At 43.2% G+C, this 18,004-nt stretch overlaps 2 protein-coding genes across 3 annotated transcripts; one reads left to right on the top strand and one right to left on the bottom strand.

Moving 5' to 3' along the window:
- The first annotated feature begins 576 nt into the window (after window positions 1-576).
- ccm2 (CCM2 scaffold protein) lies at window positions 577-17,701 on the top strand. 2 transcript variants are annotated; one of them, XM_010883108.4, is made up of 10 exons: window positions 577-1,141; window positions 8,124-8,300; window positions 8,740-8,823; window positions 9,104-9,287; window positions 11,709-11,845; window positions 12,387-12,522; window positions 12,905-12,962; window positions 13,174-13,312; window positions 13,468-13,606; window positions 14,897-17,700. In XM_010883108.4, the coding sequence occupies exons 1-10, from the start codon at window positions 1,112-1,114 to the stop codon at window positions 15,199-15,201; spliced, it is 1,389 nt and encodes a 462-aa protein (XP_010881410.1). In that variant the 5' UTR covers window positions 577-1,111; the 3' UTR covers window positions 15,202-17,700. The 2 variants fall into 2 exon arrangements, with proteins under 2 accessions (XP_010881410.1, XP_010881413.1); XM_010883111.5 differs by lacking the exon at window positions 577-1,141 and adding an exon at window positions 6,846-7,133 and having other exon boundaries at window positions 14,897-17,701.
- On the bottom strand, window positions 6,043-6,708 carry LOC117593298 (proline-rich protein 36-like). The gene is made up of 2 exons (XM_034287857.1): window positions 6,451-6,708; window positions 6,043-6,417 (listed from the first exon to the last, which is right to left on the bottom strand). The coding sequence occupies exons 1-2, from the start codon at window positions 6,511-6,513 to the stop codon at window positions 6,058-6,060; spliced, it is 423 nt and encodes a 140-aa protein (XP_034143748.1). The 5' UTR covers window positions 6,514-6,708; the 3' UTR covers window positions 6,043-6,057.
- Window positions 17,702-18,004: the final 303 nt, after the last annotated feature.

The following is an 18,004-nucleotide window of genomic DNA, read 5'->3' on the forward strand; positions in this document are numbered from 1 at the left end:
GTGTTTCATTAGGTAAGTATATACACAATATTTCAACAATAATCAACAATGTAAACACATATGCTGTGTATGTTTTTGGTGAAAATTCATAATTACTAACTGTCTAGATTAAAAAATGTCTACGGTTTATAGTTTCTTGATTTCCCCTGTCGTTTTCATGAACTTCCCAAAAACATTCTGATACACGTCAGTTACATCAAATAAAGACCTAAATCCTTGAGGTTTAAATTAGGTTTATCGACTGTTGTAGGTGAATTTATTAACATTCTGGGTGTAGCCTAAAGGCTGAATTAGGTTACTTCCAGATGGTGTCATGCCCCACTTGTGTCATAGATTAGAGAATTAAATAAAGCTTTTTTTTTTTACTATATTAAAATAATTCAGTATGTTGTTAAGAGTACTGTAAATTGTAATACAAATGTTTTTAATGAAAAAGAAATGACACGTTATTTTCGGTAAGCGGTTCACATAGGAAGATGACCAAAATCTGCTGCTTCCCGGAACAATTTAGGTGGTGATATTTTACGTCTGTTAGCTAGCAATTCCTACAGTTTTGTAGTAATTAATACATTTACAGTATTATATTATTATAATAAATCTGATCATTCCATTCGGACCTGTTTGGGTTGTTCCCTGAGCAAAATGGCAGCAATTTCGTCCAATTCTGAAATTTAGAGGATTATCACTTCATCTTTCTAGTAATTTAATGGCATATCTGTACTAACGTTTTTTTGCAATGCATTGTGGACCGCAGACTCTTTCAACGCCCAAAATGGCGGCACGATTGAAAAGTTGATGCCGTTTTGTTTTAGTTTGTTTTCCACTTATCTTTTATTTATTGTTAATAAGCCAGCTGGCTTTATTGTGTTTGGCCACTGCCCACCGACATAAATCCTTTACAAAAAGTACAACAAAAATGTTATCGAAGTTTGAAACTTGTTATTCCAACACTTTTATTAGTATGCCGAGTGCCCCCTAGCCGAATTATTTTGTTGTGCTATCTTTTAAATAGGGTGGAAATGTCACAGATTGTCGCTGTGGCTTTAGATGTGTTCAAGTTTTTTAAGAAATCCTCCGTTGAAGTTAACATGAAGAGGATCTGCACATAGAGATGGAAGAGGATGTAAAAAAAGTGAAAAAGGTAAGTAACTAATTCAGTGACTTGTAGCTAACTTTGTTGTCTGTATAACGTTAGCCTGTTGCTGGTATTAACGTTAGCTAGCTAACAATCTAGCTTGTGAAGTAATTCTCTAGCTCGGTTGATGTGTTTTATAGTGCTTTTTTCATAATAATATTCTCATCAAATTAAATGTGTTACTATTTGGGATGAAAAGGGATGTTTTTCTCAGATATGCGCCTTGTGCTATTTCTAAAACAAACTGAAAATAAACACCTTTTGAGCAGAAGGAATCGCAAGCGCATCGGTCGCTTGCTCCTAACACAAACCAGAACTAGTCAGGCTAGCATTCGTAACTGGCATTCTCAATTTAACATCTGTTTTGCCTTACACATATTACAAAGGTACCGGACCGCGTATAATCTTTTATACGCGTTCTACAAGAAGATATTGTCTATTCATTATACAAATGTGTTGCTCTTTGTTTTTTTTTGTTTTTTTTTAGCTAATTAGCAAGCTCAAAGCATTCACACTGACCAGAAAGACACAATCATGCCATGGATAGTTTACTTTCCTCTATTGGTAGCTTTCAAAAAAATTATTAAAAATTCTACTCCATTTAATTAGAGCTTGTGTCTGTGTCTTAAATGACACCAGGTACAAAGTAGTAGTGTTTAACCAGTGTACTACTTTTAACCACGCCATTATCCAACAGAGATTTTATCAAGCTTTAGAAATGATTCAGTGTTACTAGCTCAATCAAGGTAGAAGGAGCTGATGTAGGGAATTTGGAATGCAGTACATGCTTCCTGTGATCATTGTGTTTCATTGTTATGTAGGCGTGGGCGTCTTAAGGCTGTTCTTAGTGTGGTCAGTCAGTGCCAGGACAGCAGAGTCACTCATAGCAGACAGAGAGTTAGGGTTAGAGTTTCTTCTCCCCAAATTTCCTTATCAACAACTCATGTTTTGGTTTGATTTCCAAGGAAATCTTTATCTTTTTGTCTCCTTGACTTTTTTCTCATTTGTTAAATTGTGACATTTACAGGGGAAGTGTTTTTATTTCATGTGAAGAAAGACTGATGGCACACGTTTTCTGTCTGTATGTTCATGTGATTTAGGGTTTTAGAGAGTGAAGGCAGGACCGAAGTCAGACAGGATGTAACTGTCCACACATCTTTTTATCTGGTTGTTTCCAGATAGGGCAAACTTGCTTTGTTTTTATAGGACTTGTCATAGGTTGTTAGAAGTGCCATGCTCAAAATGATGTGTAACTTGTAAACATAGTCTGGTGCTGCCCAGTAGATGGTGCTGTTGTATTGTGCACAACTGGTAAGTTGTGGCAGCTGGCCTGAAAAGTACTTTTCAAATGGCACCCTATTCTCTTCATAGTAATGGCATCCTGTTTAATTAGGTATTGGGTCTGAAGTTGTGCGCTTTATATAGACAAAAGTTTGCCTTTTGAAGGGGGGGGGGGCTATAGTTAGTTTGGTTCCCGGGGCATGTTTATGAGGCCTACTGCTGTTGGAAATAAACTGTTCTTGTGGTGAGAGGTTTTGGTCCTGACCTCCATATTGCCAGAGGGGAGAGTTCTGAATAGTCCATTTCCAAGGTGAGAGGGATCAGCCCCAATCTTTGCCACTCGCCTCCGTGTCCTTGAGTTGTGTAGAGAAAGCAGATTGCAGCCAATCACCTTCTCTGCAGAGAGGAGGATGCGTTGAAACCTGCCCTTGTCCTTGGCAGTGGTGGCATTGTACCAGACTGTGATGGAGGAGGTCAGGATGGACGGCAGTGTACCAGACTGTGATGGAGGAGGTCAGGATGGACGGCAGTGTACCAGACTGTGATGGAGGAGGTCAGGATGGACGGCAGTGTACCAGACTGTGATGGAGGAGGTCAGGATGGACGGCAGTGTACCAGACTGTGATGGAGGAGGTCAGGATGGACGGCAGTGTACCAGACTGTGATGGAGGAGGTCAGGATGGACGGCAGTGTACCAGACTGTGATGGAGGAGGTCAGGATGGACGGCAGTGTACCAGACTGTGATGGAGGAGGTCAGGATGGACGGCAGTGTACCAGACTGTGATGGAGGAGGTCAGGATGGACGGCAGTGTACCAGACTGTGATGGAGGAGGTCAGGATGGACGGCAGTGTACCAGACTGTGATGGAGGAGGTCAGGATGGACGGCAGTGTACCAGACTGTGATGGAGGAGGTCAGGATGGACGGCAGTGTACCAGACTGTGATGGAGGAGGTCAGGATGGACGGCAGTGTACCAGACTGTGATGGAGGAGGTCAGGATGGACGGCAGTGTACCAGACTGTGATGGAGGAGGTCAGGATGGACGGCAGTGTACCAGACTGTGATGGAGGAGGTCAGGATGGACGGCAGTGTACCAGACTGTGATGGAGGAGGTCAGGATGGACGGCAGTGTACCAGACTGTGATGGAGGAGGTCAGGATGGACGGCAGTGTACCAGACTGTGATGGAGGAGGTCAGGATGGACGGCAGTGTACCAGACTGTGATGGAGGAGGTCAGGATGGACGGCAGTGTACCAGACTGTGATGGAGGAGGTCAGGATGGACGGCAGTGTACCAGACTGTGATGGAGGAGGTCAGGATGGACGGCAGTGTACCAGACTGTGATGGAGGAGGTCAGGATGGACGGCAGTGTACCAGACTGTGATGGAGGAGGTCAGGATGGACGGCAGTGTAGAAGTGCACCATCATCGTCTTTGACAGGTTGAACAACTTCAACTGCCACAGGAAATGCATCTTCTGCTGAGCTTTCTTCATAAGAGAGGTGGTGTTCAGCTTGAGGTCCTGGTTGATGGTGGTGCCCAGGAAGCGAAAGGACTCCACAGAGTTGAGGGCAGCTGGGCTTCTCTTGAAGTCCACTATCGTCTTTATGGCATTGAGCTCTAAGTTGTTCTTTCTGCACCAGAACACCAGATGGTCAATCTCCCACCTGTATTTGAAAATGGTCACATTTTAACATTTCTGTAGAAAATTAATAGACTAAATTATCAAATGTTTGTATTTAAAGCTAACCAATAGTAAAGCAATAGTTCAGGTCAAAACAGCAAAATAGTTCTAAATTATAAAAGCCATAATAATAAAATAGCCTTCTAAAACAGTTTTAAATTATAAAAACCATAATAGTAAATAAAATGTATTGCTTAGACAATTAACTACCTTTTTAAAAGCATGGCTGACAAAGTATATTGATGTTTTTTGAGAATGACAATAGTTTGAGGTTCTTGTTTTCCGAAAGGCTGTTCCAAACTTTAGGGCCATACTGGCTGTAAGATGTAAAGACTGGGTTTGTCACATTTCAGTTGTGGCTCTTTAAATTCCATGTCAATTTCAGTGTTTCTCCTACTTTTTTTCCCAAAAGTGTGTCGAGGTGGCCGTCAGCACGCCGACACCTGCGTCAGGATAGATGCGTGAAATGCTACAAACACATTTTTAATGTAGGCTATTGCAAAAGCGTACTCCATGTACACCAGTCTCTCTTGCTTGTCAACTTTATTTTCATAACATTATTGGACAATACTTTCCTAACATCATTCCCTAATAATAATTTAAGTACTCCCCCTCAACTAACCATTCTCTAAAACTGTTCATGAACCCCCCCCCCCCCCCCCCCCCCATGTGCTGGGAAGCTGTCCAAGGTCTACTGACATTTTCAACCTGTCACTGGCCCAGGACGTGGTCCCAAAGCAGTTGACTGCATCTAGCCTGAATGACTTCCCACATGTCGCTCTAACCCACACAATCATCAAGTGCTTCGAAATACTGGTTCTGGCCCTCCTTAAGGCCTGCCTCCCCCCAACACTGGATCCCTACCAGTTTGCCTACCGGTCAAACAGGTCTACAGGGGATGCCATCTCCATGGCTCTACACGCTGCCCTGACCCACCTGGACAAAACCAACACCTGTGAGAGGATGCTGGTCATAGACTTCAGCTCGACATTCAACACGGTCATCCCCTCTAGGCTGGTGAACAAACTCCATGACCTGGGGATCAGCCCCTCTCTCTACAACTGGATTTTGGACTTCCTAACCGACAGTCCCCAGTCAGTCAGGTTAGACATCCTCACCTCCTCCACCCTGATCCTGAACACTGGTGTTCCACAAGGCGTGTGTCCAGCTTCAAATTCCTGGGTGTCCACATCTCCGAGGACCTCTCCTGGACCCTCAACACCTCCGCCCTGGTCAAAAAGGCGCAGCAGCGCCTGTACTTTTTGAGGAGGCAGAAGAAGGCCCGTCTGTCCTCCACAATCCTTATGAACTTTTATGAACTTTTACTGCTGCACAATCGAGGGCATTCTGACTAACTGCGGGTGGCGAAAATCACTGGTGCCCAGCTTCCTGCCATCTGTAGACTTGCAGTGCAAGCGGTGTCTGCACAGGGTGTGTGCCATCACCAGGGACCATTCACACCCACACTATACTTAATACTTAATACTTGTAAATGTTCTGCCCTCCTCTATTTGCTTTAATTGCGCATTTAGTATTGCCATTTGTACTTTATTTGCTTTCATTGCACTTCTACACATTCCACTTGTAATATCCATATATAATTATCGTTTATAAATACTTGTACATTTTCTATTTGCACTTCTGGTTAGATGCTAACTGCGTTTCATTGTTCTGTTCTGTTCAGTGACCAAGTTGAATCTAATCTAATAGTGTGGTTGAATGTATGACACAATCCCTCTCCTAAACTAATAAGCTTAAGCAAATATACAAGAATAATAACATCAAAATAGGACGTTATATTAGGAATGTTCTCTCCTTTCATTTCTCCAATCATTTCTCAATGTACTCCACCTTATAATATTCTTTACCTTATTATTCTTTAAATATAGTTATTTAAATAGTAATTTTGTTTAGTGTATATTTTTTCAACAAGTTTTCCTTTGAAAATGTACACAATTCACACTATATACACTGCAGCGTCTGTGAACTGTAGTAGCAGGACAGCCAGTAGCGGTGGGACCTGTAGTAGCAGGACAGCCAGTAGCGGTGGGACCTGTAGTAGCAGGACAGCCAGTAGCGGTGGGACCTGTAGTAGCAGGACAGCCAGTAGCGGTGGGACCTGTAGTAGCAGGACAGCCAGTAGCGGTGGGACCTGTAGTAGCAGGACAGCCAGTAGCGGTGGGACCTGTAGTAGCAGGACAGCCAGTAGCGGTGGGACCTGTAGTAGCAGGACAGCCAGTAGCGGTGGGACCTGTAGTAGCAGGACAGCCAGTAGCGGTGGGACCTGTAGTAGCAGGACAGCCAGTAGCGGTGGGACCTGTAGTAGCAGGACAGCCAGTAGCGGTGGGACCTGTAGTAGCAGGTCAGGATGGGGTGACAGAAGAGGGGAGGCCTGTTCAATAATACAGTACATCACTGGGCTGGTGATAATGATTGTACTTGTCTGTCATCTCCTTCCTTGCATTCGCGCACACAGTTTCTGGACTTTACATTTCATTTGTGGTCACATAATGAAGTGACAGTGTGTGATATGACTGGTCGAGTCTCAGCCTTGCGGTGGTTGTTTGACAAGGAACTAAACAGTTGAGACACGTGTCTTCACAGGAAGTTGGTGGTTGATCCACTTCCTGTTCTTGTGTCCCAGCGTAGAGAAGCAGCAGCCATGCCTTTCCTGTGGTTAGTGGGGGGAGGGGGTCACACCCTGTGTGTCAGTGTTCAACTGTTCATATGTCAACTGTTCCTCATCTGCGTGGAGGCAGCAGGTGTCCATTACACTTGGTGTCTGGCGGTGTTTAGCGTCTCTATATTCACCAGTAAAAGATGGAATAAAACTTCCTTTTGTTCATGGAAAGAGTTAGGGTGGACCCCTCATTCTTCTCTTAAAGACTGATATTATTTTCGTGTCTCCGTTGTCTGTGCAAATCCGACAAGAACCTAAAGCAACAACTGTCTGTCAGCGCGTCTCGCCTCGGGCCTCATTAGGCTGCGTCGAACGGACCGGCACACCTGCTCTCAGGTACCATGGAGACCGAGGTAGGGTTGCAACGCTGTGTGTTTAGGGCTGTCTTCATGGTGTGTTCTTTGTGCCAGTCGCCATGGGGGATCTGGTCAATGCTTTGATGGAGCTCTTCATCCTGTTTCTTCTCCTGTTGCTCTATCTGGTGGTCATGTAGCCACACTGAGCGGCCCGCTTATCTACTCCGTAAGTGCAAAGTGTTTGATTAGCATTATACTGTGGCATTTGGACAAATGAAAGAGGAAGGACGGTGTGGTGTGTGTTTTGTGTTTGTGCTGTGTGAACCGTGTGTGTTATCTTTATCTAATGTTATCGGTCTTTATAATTTGTCTACGTACATATAACAATATCATTATCTAATGTTATCGGTCTTTATAATATCTCCATATACATAACATTAGCTTTATCTTACATTATCTATTTAACATTCTTAATTCTTCATAGATTATTATTATTATTATTATTTTCTAACGGCCTGTAGCATTGTCTCTATAGCCAATTATGTATCTCTTTATATTACATTCATTCTTTTAATATGAAACATTAACTCTTCGTATCTAACTTTCTGGCTATATACCTTATCTATTGCCTAAAATGGTCTCTTCTAAAATTATCTTTATACCTATATTGTGTTCATATCAAACATCTCTAACATTCTTTAAATCAGAAATTATGTCAAACGTTCTCTACATAAATGTTTTATCTAGCTTTATTTTTTGCTATCAAGCATTCTTTTTCTAATATATCTTTCGTTCTAGCATTATCTCTAATATGGAAATTTGTGAAAGAAAAATCTGAAAATGCAGCAATTTTTTCTGCTGCTATCCAGAAAATCTGTATTAGACTAGATATTAATTTAATCATTATGTACAGTTGTACATGCTAACAAAGATCTATTTTATAATTTGTTACTTAGACTAATTGGAGTGTAGAGTAAATGAAAATGACTTTCTCTCCCCCTTACCCTTCTGGCTCCGCCCCTTACCCTTCTGGCTCCGCCCCCCCAGCCAGGTATTGTCTCTCCCTTCAAGCGGGTGTTCCTGAAGGGAGAGAAGGGGCGGGATAAGAAGGCCCAGGAGAAAACGACGGAGCGCCGTGCTCTGCACACGTTCTCCCTCTCCCTCCCTGACCACCGCATCGACCCTGACATCCTGCTCAACGACTACATTGAGAAGGAGGTGAAGGTGAGCCCCATTCGAAAACCCTTTTCCCTCAGGACCTGTCCCACAGAGACAGACAACACTGGCCACATCAACACCCCATCAAGCTGTTGACTAAACGTCTATATACGTACTGCTGGTGTCACATTATTGTGTCTAGTGATCAGCATTGTCTTGTTTGCTCACCATCCCTTCACCATAAATGCTGTTTTCTGTCCCTATATGTGGTCTGCCATTAGCAGAACCGTTATACCAAGTACACTTGCAGCTGATGTATGTGTGAATGTACAGCACAAATAAAGGTGAAGCTAATATGCACATAGCTTTGAATTAATCCGCTTACTAAATGCCAGATTATTATTTCTATCTCAACTTTCACCGGTTGGTCCATTTGGTCTCCGTTGTTACCAGATGCTTGGGAATGAACGCCTCTCTCTTTCCTCCTCACTCGTGTGTGTTCTAGTATCTGGGTCAGCTGACATCAGTACCTGGATACCTGAACCCGTCCAGTCGGACTGAGGTGTTGCAGCTCATCGACAACGCCAGGGTAAGATGACCGTGACCCATCATTTATTTAAACACACCAAGGGGTTGAAGGAAGATGGAGCCCGAACATGTTTATACCGTCTCAAATGTGTATGTCGGTTTAAAGAAAGGTTCAATTCTAAATGTTGAACGTGAGATTTGTTTTTGTCTGGCATTTCTGTGGAAATAGTTTTTATGAAGTTTCAATAGATGTTAAACTGAATATTAGAGAAGATATTTCAGCAATGGGATATTAGGTCAAATTTGTTTTAAAATTGCAGTGTAATTTCTTCTCTACCCAGAAGTCCCACCAGCTAGCAGGCCAGCTAACGTCAGAACAGGATGCTGTGGTCAGTCTGTCGGCCTACAATGTGAAGCTGGTGTGGCGGGATGGAGAGGACATCATCCTGCGTGTTCCCATTCACGACATTGCAGCCGTGTCCTACATCAGAGATGACTCCCTGCATCTGGTGGTGCTCAAAACAGGTTCCCCACCACTCATGCTTTAGTGCTTCTGTCGATTTAAAAACTTCAAGGAGTCCTGGCCAGAGGATTTTACATTTAAAATAAAAAAAAAATGAAGTGAATATTGTAGATGTGATTCATAAAAGCCATGGGAACTTTGGGAACGTTTTCTAAATTTCCCAACTCCAATGGTGGTGATGAGTCATGTGTCCTGGCGGTTTCCCGACACCCCAGCACCTGTCCTCTGGGAGTCTTCTAACCTTCTGGATGTTCTGGCTCATTAGAATGACACAGCTAGTCCAAGAGGCCCCTCCAAACACACGCACTGATATTTGTATCGGGTCCATACTGGCCTCATGTACTCATAGAAATGTCATGTCATGGAAACATTAAGTGAAACTCGATGGTTGTCGCCTCTGCTAAACTGTGAAGAGGAGGAAAGGAAAAACACAAATTTAATACAAGCAATTTGATCAGACATCTTTAGACTCAACACAGCGCAGAGTTCAAGGAGTATGCTAATGCTAGCACTGCAGAAATCACAACAACAGCTAACTTTGCAGCAAACACTGGAGAAGTGAAATACAATGTCCAGAGACAGCCCCTGAAAAAATGAAAGAGCAGAGGCTCTTGCTGAGGTCATTGCACTTGATGACCAGCCATTGTCGGTTGTTGGTGGTGTGGGATTTTGATGGTAATAGTTATTTTTATGGGGGAATACTGCCTTATTAAACCTGCATTAGCTTAAAAAAAAAAATCAGGAAAAAAACAATTACAGCATTTTGCAATTACTCACCGGTCAGAAAGCAGTTCACGATATGCACGATAGAGAATGAAGTTCCGAATAATAATAGTATGAAAATAATATAGAATTACCTGTTCCAGAAAAACAGCACTAACTCAGACTATGGTGTTATTTTTAGCATTGCTAATTTTAGCTTAGGGTTCCTGGTTGATAGCTGTAGAGAGCTAGTTTGAGTATAATGCTTCAGTTTTCACAGTGTATGATGTCGTAGACAAGGGAGGAATTGGCAGTTTGTCGTCCCAGTCTCTAGCTGTTCCCAATAGGGTACTAATGCTATATGTGTGAGACAAATCTTAAGTCGCAAAATTGTTACACACTAACTTTTCATCAAATTGCGTCTCAACATTAGATCATTTTGTCATGCATTAACATCGCACCAAGTTTGAATATTTAGCTAGACACCTCTAAGCATTGTGTTAAACTGACTAACATTTCTTAAGTTTCCTTCTACCACAAATACTGTAGCATCAGTGAACTACTAGTATCTACTAACTTACTACTTGGAATTGTCAAAATTCCAATTGCTAGCGAGACTGAAGATGAACTTTACACTGCCAAATGTATTTCATTTCATAGCACAACAACGCTCTGCTCAATTCTTGATTATTCCTAGGAACTTAGTAGATACTGGTAAAGCTTATTAATGGCTAATAAGCTGTTAAAACGGCCAGTGGCAAACGCAATACAGTCCATAGACGCTATTTGTGGTGGAGGTAAACTTAAACTGACTAACATTACTTATTAACACAATCCTCAATGGGGTCTAGCGATTGCTGAAACGTGTAATGCCGTGGCGTAGTGGTTGAAGACAGGGCCTCATGTGGAAGTTCGAATCTATTGAGTGCAACAACATTTATTAACTATTTCTGGTAGATTCCACAATTCTCTCGTCTTTTCACTTAATGAAAAGGTTAGTTATCATCACCTTTATTGATAGTTATTGTATCAGTGTCATTCATGAATGAAAGAAAAAGGTATGTTGTCTTGCCATGAAAGGAAAAATAAGTTCTTATGCCATGAAATGAAATAGCTTTGGCAGACTCTCTAGCAATTGAACAATTCTTAAGACTAGTCCATTATGTTAGTAGATACCGGTAAAGCTTATTACTGGCTGGCACATAGATGCTTATTGTGGTGGAGATAAACTTAGTAAGAAACGTTAGTCAGTTTAACTGTATCAATGTCATTCATGAATGGCCATACAACTGTTAAAACAGCCAGTGGCAAAAGTGGATTTGTTCAGGATAGACACAGGAGGCTATACTGACACCCAGCAAATGTCCTGCTCCGTGGTGTAGTGCTTAATGACACAGCCTTTCATGTGGGCGACTCAGGTTTAAATCTTGACAGGGAAACACTTTCTATTGTGGGCCGGCTGAACTAGGCTTGCCTGGTTTCTTGTTCTTCCATTCGTAAATGTCATTGATACAATAACTATCAATATAGGTGAAGATAACTGACTTTTTTGTCGAGTGAAAAGACGAGAGAATCGTTGAAACACCAGAACTCAGTCCAGAACATGTTTTTAAGGGACACAACCTCTGTTTCGGTATCGGTACTCTGTATTGGCAAAGCACCCAAATATAAGTACTTGTACTCGGCCTGAAAATGAGATGTTCTGTGTTTGATCCTTCCAGCACAGGAGGCAGGAGTGTCCCCATGCCCTAGCACTTGTCCAGACCTGTCAAAGTCCATGACCTTGGGCTCTCTGTCTGAGAGTGGAGCTGTTCTGGTGGAGGTCTGCTGTCTGCTAGTACTGGCAGTGGATAATAAGGTATACACACCATACACAAACCTCTGTCTGAGAGTGGAGCTGTTCTGGTGGAGGTCTGCTGTTTGCCGATACCCACACAGACCTCAAGTCTGTATTATGCTGCTTCTTCCAGACTCCCTAACTCCTTCTGTATAACTGTAATACCACAATGTCCAGGGTATGCAATAGGCCAGGTCACTTTCCTTCAACCATTCAACTTAATCCTCAGCTGGCTCTTTTCAGGTCTAAACTCAAAACCTACCTGTTTAGAATGGCTTTTAATACGCAGTAGTGGTGTGACAACTTCCTCTTCCTGTTTCTATGTAACCTTTTATGATTTTACTGTTTTCTACGTTACATTTTTCTTATTGCAGTATATGTTGTTTTAATCTTGGTTCCTGATGTGAAGCACTTTGGATACCTGCTGGTTGTTGTAAAGTGCTATACAAATACATTTTGATTGATTGAGATGACTAAAGTGTACGCAGTTACTCCTCAGTGGTGATTCATTGGACTCCGCTCCATTTTAATGCTGTTGGCATGTTATTCTTATTTACTCCAGGCTGCTGCAGAAGAGCTGTGTCTCCTGCTCTCTCAGGTCTTCCAGATAGTTTACACTGAGTCCACCATTGACTTCCTGGACAGAGCCATCTTTGATGGAGCTACCACCCCTACAAGGCACCTGTCTCTCTATAGCGGTAAGATCACCAATCAGTCCCACCAATGAATCAGCTTCCGGTCATATACACGTCTGTCTCTACAGGAGTAATCAGTCCGTCACATTCAGCAATTAATCAGTCACCTTTTACTTCTGAGAGTAGACGTTCAGGCTTATTGGGTGATGCCATCTGTTGTCCTAGGCTGATTATTAGGGATGCACACCTGCTTTTTTTGACATATATACTGATTGTTATTTTGGGGGGGGGGGGGTAGTTAATTGACACTTTTGACAAAATACAGTAATGTGACAAAGTATATCCTGCAAGTGTCTCTTCTGTTACCTGTTCTGCCACATTGATATTTGAGCGAAACTCCAACGACATTCATCAATAAGGAGTCTGTATTTGTCTACTCATAAAGATGACTCTTCAAGCAAGGTGGATGTAAAGGAAGCTTTTGAAGCCGAGGCCAGCACCTTGTAAGTAGCTACACCTCTGAGTACAGAACGTAGGATGTATGCACTTACTATGGTTCTAAAATGTTCTCATGTTGTGGTTATGTAGGGTTGTAACTCGTCGTTCATTAAGCTTCTTATTCTGTTATTCTCTAGCCTTCATGTGTCGTTATTCTGTATGGTTCTGATAATGTGATTTCGCAGTGTTCTAATGTTGTGGTTCTGTGTTCTATAGTTCGTTTCAGGGTTCTCTAGAGGCGGGGGATAACTCTCCGTCACCATCCTCAACACCAGCCTCCCCTCAGACTAAGACAGCCAGTGAAGGAGAGCTGAGTACCACCGCTACTGAGCTTCTACAGGACTACATGACCACGGTGAGTTGGGGGGTGGGTGTGGGTGGGGTTATGAGTCAGCGTGGCAGGACAGGTCGGTCATTGGGTGGGTGGGTGAAAATGTTATGACATGCAGCTAAATGTTTTGAACATATTTCTCTTTGGTAACACCTCAGTTGTTTTCTCTTCTCTGTCAGCTGAGAACCAAGTTGTCCTCTCACGAGATCCAGCAGTTTGCTACACTCCTGCATGAGTATCGCAACGGCGCATCAATACATGAGTTCTGCATCAACCTTCGACAACTCTATGGGGACAGCAGAAAGTTCCTCTTACTCGGTGAGAACCACTTCCTGTCTGGAGTAATGGCGTGTTCCATTTGTTCTCGGAGGTCGGAATTTCCGAGTTCCAAGTCGGATGTTTCAAATGGAACGCCCCCCTACAGTTCTGAAGAGCACTCGCCTGTCCAGGTTACAGGTTAGGTTACGGGTTACGGAATGCCCGATTTAAAAAGTGGTCAAAACATTTTTCTACACAATGAAATACAATAAAAAAAACATTGTATATATTCCGAAAGGGAAAGCACATCAAAGGCTTTAATGTGGGCGTCCATCTTGTTTTTTCCGACTTGGACTTTTGGAACGCGATCAACTTTGGTTAACTCAGGTGTGGCGTCATTCCCAGTTCTGACTTCCAAGGCAAATGGAACACGGCATAACAACCCAAGGTCAAACTAAATGGCTGTCACTAGACTACTAGACCAGAGTTCTCTGTCAGGTCAAATGTCATTTTATTTAAAACTTGTGTCTCCGGTAATTCAATCATTCAAATTGATTCAACTTCCTATTTGTTCTTCCTCTCATCGAAATTAGAGGCTGCCTTTACAGCTGTTTATTTTGCCAAATGTAGCTATAGGGCAGTACTATCATATTTTTGTAGACCTTTAAAATATAGCAGGTATTGAGAGAAATTACCTAGCTTTTTCAGTTTAGAATGTTCATTAAGTTTAAAAAAAGAACCTCTGTTGTCGCTGCTTTGTCCGTTATTGAACAGGCCCCTGCTGCTTTGTCCGTTATTGAACAGGCCCCTGCTGCTTTGTCCGTTATTGAACAGGCCCCTGCTGCTTTATCTGTTATTGAACAGGCCCCTGCTGCTTTATCTATTATTGAACAGGGCCCTGCTGCTTTATCTGTTATTGAACAGGCCCCTGCTGCTTTATCTGTTATTGAACAGGCCCCTGCTGCTTTATCTGTTATTGAACAGGCCCCTGCTGCTTTGTCCGTTATCGAACAGGCCCCTGCTACTTCCGCTTTGTGTTCTGACCGGTGTGTGAATAAGTCTTCGCATGCCTACTTTGGTTAATTTTCTCAGTTCACAAGTATTCACTTATTTACTCAGATCAGGGTCACTCAGAGCTGAGAAAGGGATTGCAATGTAAAAAAATATATATATTTGATTTGAAAAGGTTTTTCCAATGTGTCATTTTTCATTTTAAGAAATCATGAAAAATATTATTGTTTTGGGTTTTCGATGTACTGAATTGAGTGACTTTTATTGGAAATGACCGTAAATCTGATTCAGTGTCAGTTTGTGATTGGTCATTCCTACTTCCTGTGCCGTGTGGTGCAGGTCTAAGGCCGTTCATTCCAGAGAAGGACAGCCAGCACTTTGAGAACTTCCTGGAGACCATAGGGGTCAAGGACGGGCGGGGCATCATCACCGACAGCTTTGGACGCTACCGACGCACTGCGAGCTCCGCCTCCGACTCAACAACCAATGGGAATGGAGCAGTGAGGGGAGATGGAGACGTGGGCGGGTCTGATGAGCGACTGGCGCCCTCTGAAGGCGACGAGTGGGACCGCATGATCTCTGACATCAGTAATGATATAGAGGCCCTGGGGGTCAGCATGGATCAGGAAGGGGTGACCCCCTAACCTCTAGCCTGGGCTGTAGCCAACATTGGGTCACCCCTCCGACCCTGACTCTGATCACCCTAACCTGAGAGCAGACGAGCCAGCCGAGGTCCAATCCCCTGATTACTACACGCTGTGCATCGTTGCCAATCAGCTCGCAGTGTGAGGCAGCAAACCAATTAGCTCTGTGTGAGCTTTCACAAGCCAATTGTATTGTTTTGCTTGGCGATCATAGCCTTTTTTCTGGAACATGAAGAGCTGGCTGGCTGGCTGACTGGTTGGTTGACTGACTGATTTGCTTACTGGCTTTGTCAGTCTCTGTGGGTTTGAATCGTTATTGGCAGTATCTGCCATTAGTGACCCGGAGGAAACTGGGGTCACCCTCCAAACAGCGGCTGTCAAGTCCCAAAATGACATCTGTTGTCGCTCTTCACAATAATAGTCTGGCTTTAAATTCCAGTTTAGTGCACTACTTTGGACCAGGGCTGATAGGACTTTGGTGTCTGGTCCCAAGTAGTACACTATAAAGTATTATGGTTTAACCACAGGCCACTCTTGGAAAGACGAATACCAACAAGCTCCTCCTGCATCACTGGTGTCAAACTCAGTTCCTGGAGTGCTGGTTGTCTGCTTGTCGTTCCTCTCCTTCAGCATGTGTCCAGTGATGACCTTGAACCCCAGCTGAGGGCTCTGCAGTACGCCGTCACCCTGTGTCCTCATCCAGGCAAGGCGAGAGGTGTCACCCGTGGACACTCGGACCTCACCCCTCGCCGGTGACCATTCCAACGCTCTGGGTCTGTCAGAGTTTACGGTTGAACACAGCACACTAAAAATGTATTTTAATTTGAGCGTGGGTAGGTAGCTAATTAATGCAGCATTACCTGCCAGTCCTAACTGTGAGCAGCAGGCTGTGTAAATCACATGGCGGCTTGTAAAATATCAGTGTTCTTGTTGCTGAACTAACCTTTTGAATACACCAGGTAGGCATCTCCTCTGGACAAAAATAACAGGGCCTTTCTGTCTGAAAATGGAGCCTGAACAGGCGTTTCAAATTTTATATATATACTTTCTAATCCAAGCCCCACAGCCTACATTAGGAATATCCATTATACATACTTTACCTAAATTAGCTCTGTACGACTGTCCTTCCAGACAAACTGTTGGCAATGAACATTTGACAGACATTACTGTAAAAACCTTTATCACATAATGTTACTGTAAAAACCTTTATGTAATATGTTACTGTTAAAAGCTTTATCACAGAATACATGCCCCCCCCAGCAGCGCTGCAGTGGGTCTCCCCAGGTAGCACACCGAGGTCCAGGGAGACCTCAGCCAACATGGCCTAAACACTACCTTCACATCTACTGGTCTGCACACAAACACCACCCCCGCTCCTGTACTCCCAAGACACAGCTCTCTGAACATGGCCAAGGGGCAGCTGACAAAATACCTGAACGTCAAGACTTTTATACTGAAGGCCACACATTCATCATCCTGTACACCCTCTTCTGGCTGACCGACAAGGGTGCGTTTAAAATATCAGCGCCTCCGACTCGTCGCCGATACATTTGAGACCTGTTCTGTGTCCGTGCCAGTAAAAATGAGGGCCACCTGGCAAGCCTTTGGACTTTGGCCTGATTCCAGTGTTAAACTGAGCAGGTCAGTTGGGATTTAACTTCAGTGTGTTATGTTGTTGCATTATTTAGGTCAATCGTTAACTTAACCACCAAGTAAACCCGTCTTTACTGCTTATGTTGGAGTACGTCCCAAACAGCACCTTATTTCTTGTGTGGTGAACTTCTTTTGAGCAGTAGGGCACCAAATGGAGAGAGAGGTGGTTTTTGGGAGTGGTAGTTTGTTTATATACTTTATTTTTGTGTGAGTTTGCTTTACATTTATAGTTTTTGTGTCAAATTTGACCCTCGTATTCTCAATTGCTTGGAGATTTTTACTGAGTCCTCATTCATAACTTCTGGATGGAAGTATATCTGACAAAGCCAGGTACTGGCTGACTGACATTTCTGTGGGAGTCTGTCCTCAGAGACAGACTTAACCACCCTCACCTTCAGCGGTAGACCAAGGTTGCAATTCAGCATCGGAACAATCACTTGGCCGTCAACTGTTGTTTCCATTCAGACTGTACATTCTATCACCTTCAATACGATCTGTGTCCCAAAAGGCTCCCTGTTCCCTAAAACATGCACTGCTTTTGAACAGGCCCCCTAGGGCACTGGAATAGGGATACGTTTGTTACACAGACGTGCAGACTGCTGCCCAGTCACCAGACGGGTGTCATTCTGAACTGTACCTGACCTGTGCAGCTGCTGTTGTGATGTTTATTAAATAACAAAATGGCTTTAATAATGGTGTCAACAATGGCTATTATTAATGCAGGGTTCCCACAGGTCCTTGAAAGTTTGTGGATTTGAGAAAACTAATGAATTTATAGAGAATGCGTATGAATTTAGGAGACCATGTAATCTGCCATCCCTGTAACACCGCACAATGTTCACACATTCGCTCGTTATAAAAATTCTCAGTGTTGTAACCGTAATTAACCTTGATTCATGTCTCAAACTACGCCTCGTTGGGTCCTTGAATTTGAGGGAATTGGGCCTGGAAATTTTATGTTTATGAAGGGGAAAACTGCTAATGTCATCCTCTTGTGCATTTTGGCAAAATACGATGTGAAGTTATCTTTAATATTACACCATATGGCGTTGTCTACAATATTACACCATATGGCGTTGTCTACAATATTACACCATATGGCGTTGTCTGAAATATTGCCTATTTCAGACAACGGCAGCGTGTGTCTCAC

The sequence above is a fragment of the Esox lucius genome, chromosome 18 (genome assembly GCF_011004845.1).
Source record: "Esox lucius isolate fEsoLuc1 chromosome 18, fEsoLuc1.pri, whole genome shotgun sequence".
NCBI classification, from domain to species: domain Eukaryota; kingdom Metazoa; phylum Chordata; class Actinopteri; order Esociformes; family Esocidae; genus Esox; species Esox lucius.

What these genes read in the sequence shown, in the direction of transcription:
- ccm2 (XM_010883108.4), top strand. Translation starts at nt 1,112, where the DNA reads ATGGAAGAGGATGTAAAAAAAGTGAAAAAG. An exon ending in TACTGGCAGTGGATAATAAG is followed by an intron (nt 11,846 to 12,386) that starts GTATACACACCA and finishes TATTTACTCCAG; the next exon opens with GCTGCTGCAGAAGAGCTGTG. An exon ending in GCACCTGTCTCTCTATAGCG is followed by an intron (nt 12,523 to 12,904) that starts GTAAGATCACCA and finishes CTACTCATAAAG; the next exon opens with ATGACTCTTCAAGCAAGGTG.
- LOC117593298 (XM_034287857.1), bottom strand. Translation starts at nt 6,513, where the DNA reads ATGTACTGTATTATTGAACAGGCCTCCCCTCTTCTGTCACCCCATCCT. An exon ending in ATCCTGACCTGCTACTACAG is followed by an intron (nt 6,418 to 6,450) that starts GTCCCACCGCTA and finishes CTGCTACTACAG; the next exon opens with GTCCCACCGCTACTGGCTGT.